The sequence below is a fragment of the Triturus cristatus genome, chromosome 4_1 (genome assembly GCF_964204655.1).
Source record: "Triturus cristatus chromosome 4_1, aTriCri1.1, whole genome shotgun sequence".
NCBI classification, from domain to species: Eukaryota; Metazoa; Chordata; class Amphibia; order Caudata; family Salamandridae; genus Triturus; species Triturus cristatus.
Genome location: NC_140585.1, coordinates 34,518,581 through 34,538,439, shown reverse-complemented (window position 1 = coordinate 34,538,439; position 19,859 = coordinate 34,518,581). Strand labels below are relative to the sequence as shown.

General features: G+C 48.7%; 1 protein-coding gene across 3 annotated transcripts in view; it reads left to right on the top strand.

The window, feature by feature from the left end:
• LOC146839389 (uncharacterized) overlaps positions 1-19,859 on the top strand; it is a 136,116-nt gene that overhangs the window by 79,000 nt on the left and 37,257 nt on the right. For all 3 annotated transcript variants that reach the window (XR_014981065.1, XM_085651415.1, XM_085651416.1), the window contains exons 4-5: positions 10,420-10,468; positions 17,346-17,489. Coding sequence is in view for 2 of the 3 variants with exons in the window: in XM_085651415.1 (XP_085507541.1) it covers positions 10,420-10,468; positions 17,346-17,489 (193 nt within the window). In the remaining variant the exon portion in view is untranslated. The remainder of the gene's footprint in view (positions 1-10,419; positions 10,469-17,345; positions 17,490-19,859) is intronic.

Sequence of the window (19,859 nt, the reverse complement as noted above, 5' to 3'; positions counted from 1 at the left end):
GCACACATGGAGGCAGCATTACAGCAGCCAATCTAAAACGGAACCAGTCACTGCCGTGCTGGTAAAACCCTGGACAAGAGGAAGGCACGGAATAAACCAACGTCTGTGCCTAAACCATGCTATGGACCCAAGAGGAACCGCCGATCAGCTGACCTCGCCGGACCCCCATGCATCCACAGAGCAAGAACAGGCAGCAGGACCTTCTCCTACATCACGGCCAAGACCTGAAATGAGCTCCTGATCGAAATCAGCTGAGCCGCCACTCTGCACATCTTCAGGAAGACCCTTAAGACCTGGCTCTTCGACTGACCGGAGCTGCTCCCCCCTCTCCTCCCCAGCGCCTTGAGACCCTCACGGGTGAGGAGCGCACTTAAAGAATCCCCGATTGATTGATTAGATATGGAGGGCTTTACCCCCACCAGAGGCTTTGCCCAGCACAAGGAAAGTGATGCTTAGCACGCAACAAACTGAATCACTTTGTAAAGGTATGTTGTTCCTCAGAGCCTTTGAAAGGTCAACGGCTTAAACCGGTCAATGCCTTACTTGCATCAGACGTTCCAGTAGATGAAGGAGACAAGGACGATGATGACGTTGAGGGACGCGGTCCATGTGATACATGCCATGCAGACAAAAGGAGGCCTACGAAAACACATCCCAAAGTGCAATATATCCCAGGGGGTTAGCAAGTGCATGCACTGATTGACACTGAAGCCTCCATCAACATCATGGCCCAATCCATGATGCTCACTCTGCCGGTGCCACCTACCCTGAGACCCACCACTACAAAGTATTCGCCTACTGGTCTACCACTCCACTTCCTTTAGCGGGAGCATTCCCGGCCGAAATTACACACGAATCTTGCTCGACTCGGGCCAATGGCTGTGTCACCAAAAGAAGGCACCGGGATGTTGCTGAGCTGCCGAACAGCAGAGCGCCTTCAATTAGCCGCCTTCACCCTCAGCATACACCAAGAAAATGTGAATGATTTGTTAACTCAGTTTGCACCGCTGTTTAAGGGAAGGGGTGCCTAAAAGACCGTTTGATACGCCTACATATCGACGACTGGATCCAGCCAGTGGCTCTGAAGCATCGATGAGTGGCGTTCCATCTCACGTCAAAAGTGGAAGAGGAACTAATAAAGCTGGTACATGTGGATATCATCGAGAAAGCTGGCGGCCCAACTCCCTGGGTGTCCTCAGTTGTTGTAGCACACAAACCTAAGCAACACGGAGAAGTTCGAATATGCGTGGGCATGTGCCTACCTAATATGGCTATCAAGTAGGAGTGGCATCTTACGCCCACTGTGGATGTTATAGGGTCAGAAGTGAGTGGCTCAAAATGGTTCTCAAAAATGGACTCACAAGCTGGTTATCACCAACTGCTATTGGACCCTAAATCCCAAGCCATCACTGTAAGAAACTGGCTCTATATATACTGCACCAAAGTGAGGTACAGTGTGTATAGAGTCCAGGAGTCTGCAGAGGTTTGGCAGAGGTTAAAGTTAGACAGAACCTTACTCTCTAAAGTGGTAGCTTGGTCGAGCAGTAAGGCAGTATCAGAGAACAGTGTTAAGCATTTGATGTACACACTCAGTCAACAAATTAATTCACACACTCAAGAACTGAACTCTAGGCCAATTGTTTATCTATAAAAAAATATACTTTTATTTTATTTCTAGAACCAAGCAAGCCTGGCACAGGTTAGCATAAAAATACTTTGCAGTAGTAGATTACTTGTATGAACACAGTTCAAAATTGCAGTATAACTTGTATTGATCTTGGTTACAGTTTAAGAAAGCAGTTTGCAACACTTAACAGGTATAGTACATTCGAATGAATGGGCTTTTTAAGTAAAATGCAATTAATTACTTTGCAGAATACTTTTGCTAACACAGGGCTGGATCATAGATTCAGCACTGGGACATTTCCTGAAAACAGTTGAGTAAATTCGTTTTAGTTAGAGCAACGATTTTTAAAGAATATTATTGTATTTCAAAAGTTGACCCAGAAACGTTTTCACATAGAATCACCAATGTTATCCTATGGGAGGAAATTCACTTAGCAGGTAAGTTACTTTAGCAATACTTTTCTTACTCAGTGCTGGATACCTAGATTCAGCACTGGGACATCTCCTGAAAACAGTTGAGAACATGCATTTTGGTTAATCGTGTGATTTTTAAGGAATATTCTCAGTTTTCAAAAGTCGACACTTCGAAACTTTTTGGGAGAAAAAAGGGTCAATGTTATTCTATGAGGAAAAAGAGGTTATCGGTTTCCAGGTAGTTAATCGGTCTTTGGTGTTAGGGTCCTGGGGTTAGACTCAGGGGTCTCCCAGGGTCAGTGATACACTGTTGTTGCACCCTCAGCGGCACTCGGGCGGGCAGGTGCAGAGTGTTGAGGCCAATGTTATCCTATGGAGGATAGGGGGACTACTGTTGGTGGCTGCTGGCAAGCAGGCCACGGGGTTGTGGGAGCCAATCTCCTAGGGTTAAGCTCAGGGCAAGTTGGGGACCAAGTTAGCACAAAAGGGGCACCCTCAGCGGCACTAGAGCGGCCGGGTGCAGGGTGCTGTTTTGAGGTCGGGTGCCCTGTTGATTTCAATGGAGATACTCCGGGACAAAGAAACACTGCAGGCTCGGGGATGAGGATCTTCCAGGAGCGACCACCACTTCGAGGGGTAAGTAGGGATGTAGAGGGTTGGTTAGGCACTGCTGGGTTGGGCACATAAGGCCGTGGGGCGTTGGGTGCAGTGGTGCCTTGGGACGTCGGATTTTCTTATCCCACTCTGGTCGCGGTAGAGGGGTCCTCTGGATTGAGGCTGCAGGTGTTGTCTGGAGGCTTGAGGCAGGTCAGGGGTCGCCGGATCTTGGGTCAGGATCGTTAGGGGGACCTCCTCGTGGTATTTTTCCACTCGAGCTCGGGCCGGGTTCGGCGGGTGCAGAGTGGGCTGGATTCGCGGTTCCTGGCTGGCACCAGAAGCTGCAGTTCAAACACGCCCAGTGTTCACAGGAGAAACAGCTTGGAAAGTGAAGGCAGGCAGGTCCTCCGGGATTTTTGAGGTTGCTGTCCGCTGGACACGCCGGGGTTTTGCAGAAGCAAGTTCGAGGGAAGACATGCCTGTAGGGCTGAGGCCAAGTCAGTGGGCGTCGTCCTCTTGTTAGCTCTGCAAGGCTTCTCTTCCTTCTTCTTCTCTTCTTTTTCTTGTGGTTGCTGGATCTGCCTTCTTTGTTCAGGGCTGCCCCCCAAATACTGTATTTAGGGGGCGTTTTAGGGGTCTTGAGGTCAGTAGCCAATGGGCTACTGACCTTAGGGTGACTTCACCCTTGGTGTGCTCACCCCAAGTGGGGGAGTGAGCACAATCCCTAGTCCTGATTGGGGAGTGCCTGCCATCTGCAAGATGGCGAGCACAGGAGAGTGGGCATCACCTCGCCTCCCCCACCTGAGGGGTGGAGTTGGCAGAGGTGGGCACACCTCCTGGGCTGGCTAGTTTTTTCCACCCGTATTCCCGCCGAAATGGAGGGGAGACAGGAAGGGGGCCTGCTCCTGATAGCAGAAGAGGGTGAGGGTCTCATTACAAAGGCTGCCAGGCCTGTGAAGCTCCTGGCCTGGGGGATGGGTGAACACCTCCGCCCAGGAAAGGCTTTGTTTCTGGGCTCAGAGAGCATAGGCTCCCACCCTAGGGGTCCAGAAACATGTCTCGTGGTGGCAGGCTGGTGCGTGCCAGTCAGGGAACCCACCAGAGGCTGGTCGTTTTTCAGGGGGCATCTCTGAGATGCCCTCTGTGTGCATTTTTCATTAAATCCCACACTGGCATCAGTGTGGGTTTAAGGGGCTGAGAAGTTTGATACCAAACTTCTCAGTTTTCAGTGTAGCCATTATGGTACTGTGGAGTTCATAATGACAAACTCCCAGCACCATATACTCTTAATGGCAGCACTGCACTTAGAATGCCTAAGAATTGGCTTAGACACTGTAGGGGTACAGGGCTCACGCACCTGTACCCTCACCACTGGCATAGGGCACCCAGCTAGAGGGGTGACTGATCAATGCCAGGGCAGTGGGTTGTAGGCATGGCACACAGGGCTGTGTGCCATGTCGACTCTTTAATTTGTTCTGCACCAAAACACGCAGCCTGCAAAGGCAGTGTGTGAGTGTCCAGGTACAGGGCCTCTAAGGGTGGTACAATAACTGTTGCAGCCCTTAGAGGTCTTCCCTGGTCACAGTGCCCTGGGTACCTGTGGTACCATTTACCAGGGACAGACCTGTAGCCAGAGATGCCAATTGGGTTAGTTTTGGGGAAAGAGCACAGGCCCTGGGAACCTGATTGGCAGGGACCCAGGGCACATCAAGTGAAAGTGCATCAGTAGTCTGGCAAAAAGTGTGGGGGGGGTTACTGCAACAGAAGCCTACTTTCCTACAATCACCACTTTCTCCACCCTTGTGGGCCCGAGGAGATATAAGCGTTGGAGTTTTGGAATCTCTAGCACCACTGAGGTCTTCCAGGATACGATCAGGAGTGTACTTGCCGGCCTTTGAGGGAGTCCTCAATGTCAGTGATGACATTTTAGTCCACGCTCCCACGCTGGAGGAACATTTTGATCGCTTGAGGGTTGTGTTTCAGTGCCTCAAAGAAAATGGATTAACTCTTCATAGTGAAAAGTGTGCTTTTCTCCAGAAGGAGATTGCGCTTTTTGGATATTGTTTTTCCCAAGATGGGGTGTCACCTGATCCCATCAAATTTCAGGGCATCCAAGCTGCCCCAACACCCACCAATGTGACCAGAGTGAGAAGTTTCCTGGGCATGGTCACGTATTGTGGCCAGTTCATTCGTAATCTCACTGACCTTACCGCTCCGCTGAGGGAGAAAGTCAAATCCAACGTCTGGAACTGGGGTCCTGATCAGGAGAAGGCTTTCCAGGCCACAAAACTGGCACTGTCGTACGACACAACCATAGTCTACTTCGATCCTGCCCAAAAATCTGAAATGTCTGTTGATGCCAGCCCCACTGGCCTCAGAGCGGTGTTGTCTCAAAAGCAGAGTAATGGGCAATGGGCTCCTGGGGCATATGCCAGCCAAGCGCTGACTGAGAAGGAGCAGCGCTATTCCCACATTGAAAGGAGACAACTGCCGTACATTGGGGATGCGTTCATTTTCATCTATATCTTTTCAGCCAACCTTTTGTTGGCCACACTGATCACAAACCCCTCATCCCATTCTTCATGGGGTCCTCATTCAAGCCCCCACCCGAATCAGAAAATGAATTCTGCAGTTGCAGGAATATCATTTTACAGTTGTTTTTCACCCAGACATTCAGAACCCTGTGAAATATCTGTCAAGACATGCCCGTCCTGCCACAGAAAGTGAAGAGCTTGACGAGGAAGAGATGGAGGAATATGTTTGCTTCATTGTTCTGTGCTCCATACCATTCCCTATCTCCCTCGAGATCATCAAAGCCACTGACAACGACAAAGGCATCCAGTTGAGCATTTCTGCCATGCGGTCCGGAAGATGGTGTACTTTATTATTTAAAACTACATATTGCACCGATGATGCAAGATTGATGTTAGCCTCCCTCCACAATCTTCGCAAGGAGCTAGTGGTGTCTTTGGAAGGCTGTCTCATGAGAGGGGCAAGTCCGGCATAGTTCACGGAGTTTTGCTATGCAGAACTCCGGGAAGTTACCAAAAACCTCAGCGGAGTTCCACAAGTGGCAGAGTGCAGTGCTAACTGCAGTTCGCGCTGGTATTCCTGCCGTTCGGGTAGAAATTCTACCGGAGCAGCAGCTCGCGTTCGCGAACTTACCATTTGCGATTGCGAGTGGGGAAAAAACTCCGCTGCACTATGCAAATCGGAATTGTCTGCACTCCGCGAGCTCTGCAGAGTTCACCCCCCAGGCCTGGTTTATGGGATTTTACAACAGCGAGTGGTTGATCATGCCTATCTGGCCCATCGAGGGGTCGTCAAGAAAAATTCTCTACTGAGATGCAAGGTTGTGTTTCCCACTCTGGATACCCTAGTAGAGCAGACTATTCGCCAGTGCAGCCTATGCCAAGCTGCAGGTCTTGCGGACCCACCAGCACCCATCAGCACTGAAACCATCCCACCATTCCCCTGGCAGAAGGACAGTGCAGATTTTGGTAGTCTCCCAGATGGCCGACACATGCTGGTGGTAATCGATGACTTTTCAAAATATCCCGAGGTTGAAATCATGGATTCTACCAACGCGAAGCAGACCATACCTCATCTGGAAAAGATCATAGCCACCCACGGATTACTCAAGGAACTGCGCACTGACAATGGACCTTTGTTCTCAACCAATAGTTTACTGAACACTTACAATCCTGGGGAGTCCCCCCACAGGAAGGTAACACCCCGTTGGCCGCAAGAGAATTGAGAAGCGGAGCGCTTTATTTGCACTCTAAATAAGGTACTTAAAATCAATTTGGCCAATGGACAGAACATGGACTGCGGGCTCTTTGTTTTTCTGAGGGAGTATCATTTGACTCATCACTCTGCAACTCAGGTCAGTCCGCAGTCTCTATGCATGAATCGCACCATCGGTGATGTCATTCTGCACCTAGAAGGTCTGTCAGGAAGGCAGGAACAGGTTGTGGACAGCTTAAAGATGCACCGAATAAGGAATGAACACATGCCCAAAACTCAGAGCCAAACAGAGTTCCATGAGTGTGGGTGGCTTGGTGATGGTAAAGAATAGACATTTCCGAGGAAAGTTCACGCTACCTTTTGAGCTTGATACATGGAAAGTGCAAACAGTGAAAGGATTCATGTTCACGATGCAGAGAGCTGGAGAGACCATCACCAGGAATGTTTAATTTTTCAAGATTTATCAAACTCCTGTGAACAGGCCCATGATGGATACAGGTCCCCGGTTTGAAGTGGAAGTGCCAGCCGAGGGAGAGCTGCTGCCAGTTAGCCATCCTGCCGCACTCAAGTCACCAGGCTTGGTGCCCTAGCTCCCTGAGACTGGAAGGGAGTGCCTCTCAGGACTGTGCTCTTCTGGGCCGTCTGCTCTCAGCACTTCACCATCGCCTGTTGTGCCAAATAAGCCAAGCAGAGATGCTAGTCGCAAAGGGACAGAGAGATGCCATCTTCGACCCCATCAGGCGAGAACATCTCGTGTGAAGGATTTTCTGTTATGTTATGTTATGGGTCACCTGTAGAACGCACGTTCACCATGAGGTCTCTTGGCGCGAGAAGCAGAGGGAAGCATCGATCGCCAGTTTAGGCATAGGTTTGTCGGAACAACCAAGTTTTTAAGAGTCTCCTGAATATCGCATAGTTGGATACTGATCTAATATCCAAGAGGAGGGTGTTCCATGTGAGAGGAGCCAGAACAGAAAATGTGACCCCTGCTAGCCTTTCCCTTTTGCTTCTCGGCACCGTTAGAAAATTGAGATGGGCTGATCTCAGATGACGAGCGGGCATGTGGCACTGACGTCTGGTTGTAGGTTGATATAAAACCAGGGCTTTTATCATGAAGAGCCTTAAAAAATCGTGCAGGCTGTTTTAAAGATGGTCCTCTAGGCCAGAGGGAGCCAGTGCAGCTTTTTCATCAGTGGCTTACTGTGACAATGTCGTGATTGGGAGAAGACCAGCCGGGCCACCTGATTTGCACCAATTGCAACCTGTGAATTAAATATATATGTTGCATTGAATACATGACTTTGATGGTGTTGCGTGCTCTCTCTCTCTCTCTCTCTCTCTCTCTCTCTCTCTTGTTTCTCTTTCTGCACCACCCACTACCCCTCTACCACAGCCGATGACAGTACTGCTGTGTTCACATGAGTGGGTTGAGCCCACTATGCCAGGAGGGGTGTTATGTGAGTTAACCCTTACGGTCGGATCCCAATAGTCACGCCCATCACGTAGGGAAAAGGGATAAAATAAACAGACCTGAGGCATGACCTCATGGTCGTAAAACAGACATGTGTAGAGGATGCCTTTTTTCCAAAGCTGCACAGTATCATCATTTAGAACCAGGACGCTGTGCAAACGTGGCATGCAATAAGTACCATCACAACTAACCATCACACTCATGCAAGTCTGAAAATTCAGACTTTAAATATACATTAAAAATGACTAATACATGGGGCCCAAGCTATTCTTATAGCTCTGGATGGCAGGTATCACTGATTTTAATGTATATTTAATAATTAAACAACTGCTGTTGTGCTGCTTACAAAATTAGAGAAACAGCACCTCCTTGTGGCAGCTGTTATAAGTGCCGGTGATGAGTACTGAACCTACTAGCTCAAATTAAGTACTGGTTTAGAGCCCTTTGTCATTTTACAATGTTGCTCGAATATGAATTTACCTTGATAAAAACAGGAACAGCTGGTTTAATTAAATGCTGCAGCCAGGAGAGCAGACAACAGAGTTGAGGTCCGAAGTCTGTCTTGAAGCACTGGTTTTAACAGGTAGGCTGTAGAAGCTCAATTTTATTTACTCATTCGGTATTTCAAGGACTGCTGAGCACTGTTGACTTGTGTGGATAGTTGTGGTGGGTCAACGAGAAGCATACCAGAGACACACGTGGATGTGTGGGTCAGTGTGGAGTATGTCAGACAAACACAGAGAGATGTGCAGATGTGTGGGTCAGTGTGGAGCACTTCAGCGACACATGGGCAGCTGTGAGGATGTGTGGGAGCACTTCAGTGACACATGGACAGCTGTGCAGATGTGTGGGTCAGTTAGGAGCACATCAGAGACACATGGGAAGCTATGCAGATGTGCTGGTCAGTGAAGAATACTTCAGAGACACACAGGGAGTTGTACAGCTGTGCGGATCACAGTGGAGGACTTTAGAGACACACAGGAAGCTGTGCGAGCAGATGTGTGGGTTAGTGTGGAGCACTTCAGTGACACATGGTCAGCTGTGAGGATGTGTGGGAGCACTTCAGTGACACATGGACAGCTGTGAGGATGTGTGGCAGCGCTCACATGGACAGCTGTGAGGATGTGTGGGAGCACTTCAGTGACACATGGGCAGCTGTGAGGATGTGTGGGAGCACTTTAGTGACACATGGGCAGCTGTGCAGATGTGTGGGTCAGTGAGGAGCACATCAGAGACACATGGGAAGCTGTGTAGATGTGCTGGTCAGTGAAGAATACTTCAGAGGCACACAGGGAGCTGTACAGCTGTGCGGATCACAGTGGAGGACTTCAGAGACACACAGGAAGCTGTGCGTGCAGATTTGTGGGTCAGTGTGGAGTACGTTAGAGAAGCATGGGAAGATGTGCAGATGTGTGGGTCAGTGTGGAGCACTTCAGCGACACATGGCCAGCTGTGAGGATGTGTGGGTGCACTTCAGTGACACATGGACAGCTGTGAGGATGTGTGGGAGCACTTCAGTGACACATGGGCAGCTGTGAGGATGTGTGGGAGCACTTCAGTGATCCATGGGCAGCTGTGCAGATGTGTGAGTCAGTGAGGAGCACATCAGAGACACATGGGAAGCTGTGTAGATGTGCTGGTCAGTGATGAATACTTCAGAGACACACAGGGAGCTGTAAAGCAGTGCGGATCACAGTGGAGGACTTCAGAGACACACAGGAAGCTGTGCGTGCAGATGTGTGGGTTAGTGTGGAGTACGCTAGAGAAGCATGGGAAGATGTGCAGATGTGTGGGTCAGTGTGGAGCACTTCAGCGACACATGGGCAGCTGTGAGGATGTGTGGGCGCACTTCAGTGACACATGGACAGCTGTAAGGATGTGTGGGAGCACTTCAGTGACACATGGACAGCTGTGAGGATGTGTGGGAGCACTTCAGTGACACATGGGCAGCTGTGAGGATGTGTGGGAGCACGTCAGCGACACATGGGCAGCTGTGAGGATGTATGGGAGCACTTCAGTGACACATGGGCAGCTGTTACACAAGGGCAGCTGTGAGGATGTGTGGGAGCACTTCAGCGACACATGGGCAGCTGTGAGGATGTGTGGGAGCACTTCAGTGACACATGGACAGCTGTGAGGATGTGTGGGAGCACTTCAGTGACACATGGGCAGCTGTGAGGATGTGTGGGTCAGTGAGGAGCACTTCAGAGATACACAGAGAGCTGTACAGATGTGTGAGTCAGTAAGGAAGAGTTCAAAGACGCATGCCAAGTTGTGCAGATGTGCGAGTCACTCTAGGTGCTAAGGGGAACCTGAGAGCACTTTAGATGCATGAGGGCAGCAGGGAACTGGGAAGTGCTGCAGGCAGCCTGCAGCACCGTGGGTCTTTGAGGTGCAAGTAGAGAAGTGGCCCTGAGTGCTGTGGTGGTAACCCTGTAGAGTGCTTCATAAGTATGAAGGAGTCTACAGATGTGAGGGTCACTCTGCAGGATTGTGTGTTGCTGTGACTGGCATCATGGGGTGGGTTAATCTCATGTCTGTTAACATTTCCTGTTCCTTTTCAGATGGCAAGGCCGAAGGAAGTGCATCCGGTGTGGAAGCCTCTGCTGAGGGGTAAGAGACACCCATTGTCTGCATGTAGTTCGAGACAGACCTGGGCGTCTACCTCACACACCACGATCCATGAATATTCCTCAGAGCAGCCAAGTCTGCACCATGGAACCAAGGGCAGCACTTGCTAGCACTATGAATGGCACCCATGATACACAGCACTCCCTAACACTATGAACAGTACCCATAGCAACAGGCTTGTTAATAGAACCCCTAGCAGCACATCATTCACTAACACTATGAATGGTACCCATAGCACCTCAGCACTCGCTAACAGCATGAACGGTACCTGCAGCGATACATCACTCGCTAACAGCATGAACAGCTCCCACAGCAACACGCTCATTAATAAGCACCCATAGCAACACAGCACTCGCTAACACTATGAACGATATCCATAGCACCACAGCACTCGCTAACACTATGAACGATACCCATAGCACCACAGCACTCGCTAACACTATGAACGATACCCATAGCACCACAGCACTCGCTAACACTATGAACGATACCCATAGCACCACAGCGCTCGCTAATAGCATGAACAGTACCCGCAGCGACACAGCGCTCGCTAACAGTATAAACTGCTCCCATAGCAACACACTCGTTAATAGCATCCATGGCAACTGTAGGAAGCTGGCTCTCTATATAGTGCACTATAATGAAGTTTACTGTGCAGAGAGTCCAGTGAGTCCCAGATTGGTTTACAGAGGCAAAGGTAGATTATTCTAATGCTCTCTTTGTGGTCGTGTGGTCGAGCAGTTTAGAGTTATCAGAGGGTCATGCTCAGCATTTGCTGTACTCACAGAGGCAATAAATGAGACGCACACTCAAGAATAAATCCGAGACCAATTTTCAAAAATAACAACAATTTTAAAATAATTTTTGAGACCAAGAACTTTGTTCTAAAGTAAATACTTTTTAAGATATGAATCTTCAAAGTTCGCAAAATCAATCACTTTTGTGCTCAATTACACACCATTGAAATCAATGGGAGAAAATAGGAAAATGCATATAAAATCTCACAGTTGGATCTCAAGGTGCACCTTCGGGATTTAGGTAACTAGCAAGGCCAGGCCCAATTTTCCACCATCGAGGAGAGGAGGAGCACACATATAGGCATAGAGGCGGAGATCGTACCACATATCACGCATGACCAAAGGGGTCTCCTGCCCTCACCCTCCTATGGGGCAATTGGTCCCAATATTAGGGCTTTAGACACAGGCCGCCCCACAGTGAAGTGTGATCCTGATCACCCCACACAGTGGAAACCTCTCACCACAGTCTGGTAAGAGTGGAGCCCGCAGTTATTTCACTAGGTCCTATTGAATGCCACGGACCCTACTGAGCACCCCGTGCCTCTGGTTCCCTCACCCCAGATCTCCTCTGGGTCTTGTGGTTACCCAATGTTCCACCAGTCTATTCTTGGGAGCATCCCGGATTCAGCCAGGAGCAGGATGCTGAGGTTGTTGGTAGCTGGTGCACTACGAAGAAGGGGGCCACTTGACAACACACTGCACAGGGGGACTTAAAGGTAAGACTTATGGGTCCCACTCGAGGGATCAGGTCGCAAGGGCCTCAGGACCATGGGAGCATAGCTGGTTTGTCGGTACCCAGGGCAGGCTGGGTACAGAGCAGATAGGTCAAGCCAGGCGGAGTGCATCAAGATGTCCTCACGGTTAGGAACAGGCAGGTTGTAGAGGCGATTCCTGGACAACTGGGCCACTCACAAAGTGGGTCTCAGGGCTCCTTATGTTCCTCGATGGGTGCTTGCTTCCTGGACAGTTAGAGTCCCGATTGGACTGTACGTCTTGCTGTATGCTGCAGAGGGTCCGGTACCCTGGTTATTGGTGGTGCATGGCTCTGGTAGATCTTGGTGTCGTCACACTTGGCAGGGAGATGGATCTAATCATCCAGAGTTGGTGTACAACTTTTGGTTTGGGTGCTGCATCGGAGTCTCCAGGGAGCAGCAAGTCGGGAAACTGGATTCTGAGGTTTGGTGCCTGCAGACTGCAGGGGTGTGGTACCTCCACTCCAAGCGAATTCTTTGGTGATTTGTCAAAGGCTGGTGGTGCTCCAGGGTTCTTGGAGGCCTCACAGTTGCAGGTCGAGACAGCACACCATGATGGTTGAGTCCTTAAGGCAGCAGGCAGAGTTTGGCAGCAAAATGCTGTAGCAGGGCTTACGTTTTTCGAGTCAGCAGCTCTTCTTTGTCCGTATCTTCTTTGTGTCCGTCAAATCTAAGTTTCTAGGTCCAGGGATATGCTTTTCACAATTAATAAGCTAGACCTACTGCCTGCGGCACAGTCTTTTATAATAAGATGATGAGACCTGTGGCATCTGATATAGGGTATTTCCGAGTGCACCAATCAGACCTATCTATAGCTTGTGGCCATCACAGGCCGACAGTAATGTGCGTGAAACCCTCCGACACACAGTCATTAAATTAGAAAGGTATACAAATTACAGTTGGAAAAGCAAACTACCATCTCTCCTTAGACAACCTAACAAGGATTCTCACAGTGCACACCTATATTCCCCATTTACAACATGGAGTAACTAATACCGAAACCATTCCCTACTACATCATTTGCGAGATTCCATGTAACAAAATTCCAATCTGTAGGCCTAAATATATAGTAATAACAATCCACCCTTACATTCCTATCGTCTTTAATATAAGCTTTACACAAAAAATGCACAAGGCCTATAAATAAATGGACCAGGCCTGTAGCCATGATCATAGGTGTGCCACCGTATCCAACTCAGTCCCGTGTATTGAGAATAAAATTTGCCATAAGACAAAAAGTGCAATCTTTTTAGTGAATCCTCAAAAATAAGGTGATGGATGGAAAGCTTGAATTATTCCCAGCCACTGGCAGTCGCTCGGGCCGTCTCTTAATCCATCATTTTCCCACATTATGACACCTCAGTTTGGCCCCAGCCATATGCAAATCAATCTAGACCCTTCTCCAATAGGAACAGTCCAGCCGAGCTGCCAGGCCGGGTCCTCCTTGAACCGGAACATAAGGAGCCCAGGACTGGTTTGGCGCTTATTAGGGCTAATCAGCCAAGTAAAGCTTGGTTCTGGTGGCACAGTGAGCATGAGACCCACGTCTGGAACTTTAGCATAAGCTTTTGACATAAAATACATCAGGCTAGCGCCTTTATCAAATCATTTCATAATAAACGGATCAGATCAATAACCCTGATCATTGGTTTGCCACCATAACCAACTCAGTCCTGCTGTATCGAGCATAAACTTTGCCACAAGTGCAGTCACTGTAGTGGACGCACACAAATTTGGCCCAATCAAATACTGTACACAAAGGAACCTGCAGGTGGGTCGAGCCTAAGCCCCTTTTCCTGTAGGACTCTGAAAGCTCTTTTTGTTGATCATATCAGGTCAGGAGACAGTTGCACTGTCAAGCCAACAAAAAATCCATTTAAGTTAGTCTAGTCCTGGGCTCTCAAACAGAAAACTGCACTCTGAAGTCTAAATAACAAAAGGACTACGGCTGTGAGGAGGGAAAACACTTTTTGTAGAAGCACATATCTTCTGCCCAATCAATATAAGTACTCCAGGCTACTGGAATGTGGGCGGAGGCAAAGCCCCTCTCCAGGAAGCGCCCTTTTTTAGGTTGATCACAGAATGTCTGGTGACAGCTGCGCTTTCAAGCCAGACCTAAGGCACAGCATCCACAATAATGCAGCTCCTGCTAACACGGGCAGGGGTCCTGGAGCCAGTGACAGCAGATCCTTTGCTGTCACCTAACAGCACCAAATGACACGCCACGATGCACAGAACCCTACGCAGGGCATACAGCCATCACTTTAAACAGCACCTACATCAGTTCCCACAGAGGGCGCTACCAGATGCACACAGCCCAAAACATTGACAGCAGATCTAACAGCTAACACTGTACGCTCCATCCCACAGCACAGCATCCGAAAAGCAGAGCCAGCACCATGGACAACACCTCCATCAGCACAGAACCCTTAACATTATGCACATCAGCACACCAGCTCCTAGCACCATGGAGAGCAGCACAGCACATGCTAACACATCATGCCAACACCATTGGAAAAAACAAAGCACACACAGCACACACAAACGTCTTGGACTGCAGCTACAGGAGCAATAACCCTGCTAACTCAATGAACAGTAGACATTATCAGCAGAAAATATCACTTGCCACCATAAACAGTAACAAAGCACCTCCTGGCACCTTACAGCAGAAAGCACCACCTACCACCCTAAATAGTAACAAAGCACTTCATAGCATGTAAAGCACGGTAGTAAAGCGCCTCCCAATGCAATGCACAGCATCAAAACAACTCCTAACAGCTGTCTATCCTTCAGCAGATAGCACATCCTACTAGCATAAACAACAACAAACAGAGCACCTCCTAGCACACAAAGCACCTCCTACCACCATAAACAGCAGTAAAGAATCTCCAAATACCATAAACAGCAGCTAAGACCTTCTAACGCTATGTATAGCAGAATCACCTTCTAGCACTTTATAGCAGCAAAGCGCCTCGTACCACCATAAACAGCAGTAAAGTGCTTCCCAACACCATAAACAGCAGCAAAGCACCTCCTAACATGTAAAGCACCTCCTATCAACATAAGCATCAGGAAAGAACCTCCCAATACAATAAATAGCAGCATAGCACCTCCTAACATGTAAACCATTTCCTACCACCATAAACAGCAACAAAATGCCTTCTAAGACACAAAGAACCACCTACCACCATACACTGTAGCACAAGACTGTCTAACACCATAAACAGCAACAACACGCCTCCCTTCATGTAAAACACAGTAGTAAAGTACCTTCTAACAGCATAAACAGCAGTAACATAACTCCTAATGCATTAAAATACAGTAAAGTACCTTCTTACACTTTAGCAGCAGCAAAGTACATTCTAACACCAGAAAGTGCAACAAAGCACCTCCTAGCACCTTACACCAGTAAGCACCCCTACCACCCTAAACAGCAACAAAGACCTCATACGCGTAAAGCACAGTAGTAAAGCACCTCCCAACACCATAAACAGCAGCACAGCACGACAACACCTTTCAGGAGAAAGCACATCCTACCACTCTAAACAGTAACGGAGCACCTCCTAGCACACAAAGCACCTCCTGCAGCATAATACCTATCAACCCCATACACAGCAGTAAAGCATCTCCACATACTATAAACAGCAATAAAGTACTTCTAACTCTATCTACAGCAGATCACCTTCTAGCAGCAAAGCGCCTCGTACCACCATAAACAGCAGTAAAGAATCTCCAAATACCATAAACAGCAGCTAAGACCTTCTAACGCTATGTATAGCAGAATCACCTTCTAGCACTTTATAGCAGCAAAGCGCCTCGTACCACCATAAACAGCAGTAAAGTGCTTCCCAACACCATAAACAGCAGCAAAGCACCTCCTAACATGTAAAGCACCTCCTATCAACATAAGCATCAGGAAAGAACCTCCCAATACAATAAATAGCAGCATAGCACCTCCTAACATGTAAACCATTTCCTACCACCATAAACAGCAACAAAATGCCTTCTAAGACACAAAGAACCACCTACCACCATACACTGTAGCACAAGACTGTCTAACACCATAAACAGCAACAACACGCCTCCCTTCATGTAAAACACAGTAGTAAAGTACCTTCTAACAGCATAAACAGCAGTAACACAACTCCTAATGCATTAAAATACAGTAAAGTACCTTCTTACACTTTAGCAGCAGCAAAGTACATTCTAACACCAGAAAGTGCAACAAAGCACCTCCTAGCACCTTACACCAGTAAGCACCCCTACCACCCTAAACAGCAACAAAGACCTCATACGCGTAAAGCACAGTAGTAAAGCACCTCCCAACACCATAAACAGCAGCACAGCACGACAACACCTTTCAGGAGAAAGCACATCCTACCACTCTAAACAGTAACGGAGCACCTCCTAGCACACAAAGCACCTCCTACCACCATAAGCTGCAGCATAGTACCTATCAACCCCATAAACAGCAGTAAAACATCTCCACATACTATTAACAGCAATAAAGTACTTCTAACTCTATCTACAGCAGATCACCTTCTAGCAGCAAAGCGCCTCGTACCACCATAAACAGCAGTAAAGTGCTTCCCAACACCATAAACAGCAGCAAAGCACCTCCTAACATGTAAAGCACCTCCTATCAACATAAGCATCAGGAAAGAACCTCCCAATACAATAAATAGCAGCATAGCACCTCCTAACATGTAAAGCCCTTCATATCACCATAAGCAGCAGTAAAGCATCTCCAAATACCATATACAGCAGCAAAGGACTTCTAACACCAGAACTAGCAGCAGAGCACCTTCTAACACCTGATAGCAGCAAAGCACCTCCTACCACCATAAGCAACTGAAAAGCACTCCCCAACACTACAAACAGCAGCAAAGCAACATCTAACATGCAAAGAACAACTTATCACTGTAAAGAGCAGCACAACACCTCCCAACACCATTACCAGCAGCATGGAACCTTCTACCACCATAAGCAGCGGAAAAGCACCTCCCAACTCTATAAACAGCAGAAAATCACTTCCTAACATGTAAAGCACCACCTACCACCATAAAGAGCAGCACAACATCTCACAACAGCATTACAAAGTAGTAAAGCACCCCCCAACAGCAAACAGCCATAAATCACCTGCTCCCATGCAGAGCACCTCTAAGTACCATAAACAGCATCAAAGCACCTCTGAACTCCACAGCAGCAGAGCAGCACACTTCTATGCCCTACTCGGCCTCAGTGTGTTGTAGTTCATAGGTACGAAGAACCATGTACTCCCATTGAGTCATTTGCTGTCCTTGTCTTTAGGGCAGGCGCTGGGGAGACAGACAAGCCCCCCGCCCCTGAGAAGAAGAAGCCAGTGGAGAAGAAGAGAGATGTCGCCCGGTCCCGCACCATCCCCAAGTCCTATGGGGGCCAGTCCCGCAAGGCCATCATGGAGAAGTTTGGGGGGTGAGTATTTCAGGGAGTGAGTGGGTCTCAGGGAATGTATGGGGTGTATTCCAGGGAGTGCAGGATGACTCTTAGGAGTGTGGGGGTAACTGTCATGGAGTTTTGGGGTGAGTAAGTCCGGGATTGAGGAGATAGCAGGGAATGTGGGTGTGAGTATTCCAGGGAATGTGGGGGTGACTGTCAGGAGTGTGGGGGTGATTGTCAGGAGTGTTGGGGTGAGTATCTCAGGGAGTGAGGAGGTCTTACGGAATGTGGGGGGTGTATTCCAGGGAGTGTGGGCTGACTGTCACAAGTGTGGGGTAACTCTCATGGAGTGTTGGGGTATGTCCGGAGAGAGATATCTCAGAGAATGTAGGTGTGAGTATGCCAGGGAATTTGGGGGTGACTGTCAGGAGCGTGGGGGTGACTCTCACGAGTGTGGGAGTGTGTATGCCAGGGAGTGTCTTAATATAGCTGGGTTGAGAGCTTTAAAGTGCGCATGTCTGGCTGGCCGTCTCAAGACGGCCGGCCAAAGACGCATGAACACTTTAAACAAGTTCAAAAGGCAGCCCTCTGTCCACCACTCCTCCCTGCTCACTCAGCAGGCCCTGCCCCGTCCTGATTCTCGGTTCAGTACAGGACGATAAAAAATAAAATGGTAATGAATTACTGCTTTATTATTTATCTCTAGGGCTTTGGGGGGCACATAAGTGGGGTGACACTCCTTCCCTCCAATGGAGGAGCCACCCCACAGCAATAGGTGGAGGGCGAGAGAGACTGGAGGGAGAGTGTGGGGTGTATGTCAGGGAGTGTGGGGAGACTGTCAGTAGTATGGGAGTGTCTGCCAGGGGTGTGGGGGTGAATGTTTCAGGGAGTGAGGAAGTACCAGCGAATGTGGGTGTGAGTATGCCAGGGAGGGCTGATGGATAGTGGGGGAGAGATAGAGGCATGGCCAGAGATGGAGGGTGAGAGGGAGACTGAGGTAAAGGATGAGAGAGAGAACTGGGAGAATGATGTAGGAGAGCCGAACTTTTCCTGGCCAGCGCCTTGAGCAAACATGCACAAGACTTCAAGGAGCTGGCAATAGATATTCTAACAATGGCCAGTGGCTGTGGCTATCTGGAATATATGACCAGCCTGATGACTACCCAGGCTGTGGTGCCAGACGACTGTGGGGGGCCTGTTCACTGCAGAGAGCACATGGCTTCCAGCAGGCACATTCTTGAACCCCAGGTCCCAGGACACAGTAGGGTAGGGGACATGCCCAGGGACTAGGCCTGCCCGAGTCTTGCTCTCAGCACGCAAGGAGGCACATACCCTAAGAACGGGCAATGGCTTTGACTACCAGCTGTCACCTAAAAAAAGGGGTCTGGTGAGCTGATTACGGCCAAGTTCTAAACATCTGGTCATAAGCAAGAGGGGTTCATTTAATGAATGACGTAGCTCCCAACAGCAGTGGGATTTCAAGGTGATATTTTAGCAGTGTTATTTCAACGCTTATGTCCCTTTTGCAAAATGCAAAATGTACCAGGGATCCCTCCCATCCCTGGTACATTTTGGAGAATGCTTTTGGAAAGAAGCACTTTTGGAGAATGTAACAAAGGAGAACACCAAAAGAACAGTATGTGTTACAACATTTACCCCTGCCTCTAATGCCGTACAAAAAATAATTAAGAAAAGATGGAATATTCTTAACAGCGCCGGAAAGCAGTGGGATCCTCCGCTTTTTGCCTTCAAACGGAACAAAAATCTGCGAGATCAACTCGTTCATGCCACTATGCCAACCGCAGAGGGCACGGAACAACAGAGGCTCTGGGATCAACCACGAGTAGTGGGACACTTCACATGCGGGGGTTGTATTTCATGCAAACTCACTTCTAACACCAAAGAAGTCGACATTGGCACAGATAGACCATGGCAACTCCGCAAGTTTAGCAACTGCAATACTGAGAATGTGGTTTACCTACTCAAATGCCCCTGCCAACTTCAGTACGTTGGCATGACAACCAGAAAGGTCAGGGTACGTATCAATGAACATTGCAGCACCATAAGATGCAAGAAAACAAACACTAAGCTCACACGCCATTTCTTGGAGAAGAACCACAAAGACACTGATTTGCGATGGACAGTCCTAGAGGTCATGAACAAAACCAAAGCTGATCTCTCAAGAGCTCTCCACATCAGAGAACAACGCTGGGTGTTCCGTCTGCGGTCCCACGAAAAGGGACTTAACGACGATATACCGTGGCTTCATCTGACAAGATGACCGCTCCACCTACCCATGAACACCTGGGCATCCCTTCTAGCACGTGGCAGTTTCCCTAACACACCATTTACTCCTCCTGTCCCTCTTCCTGCCTACCCTTTGGTTTTTGTGACCTTCATCGCAGG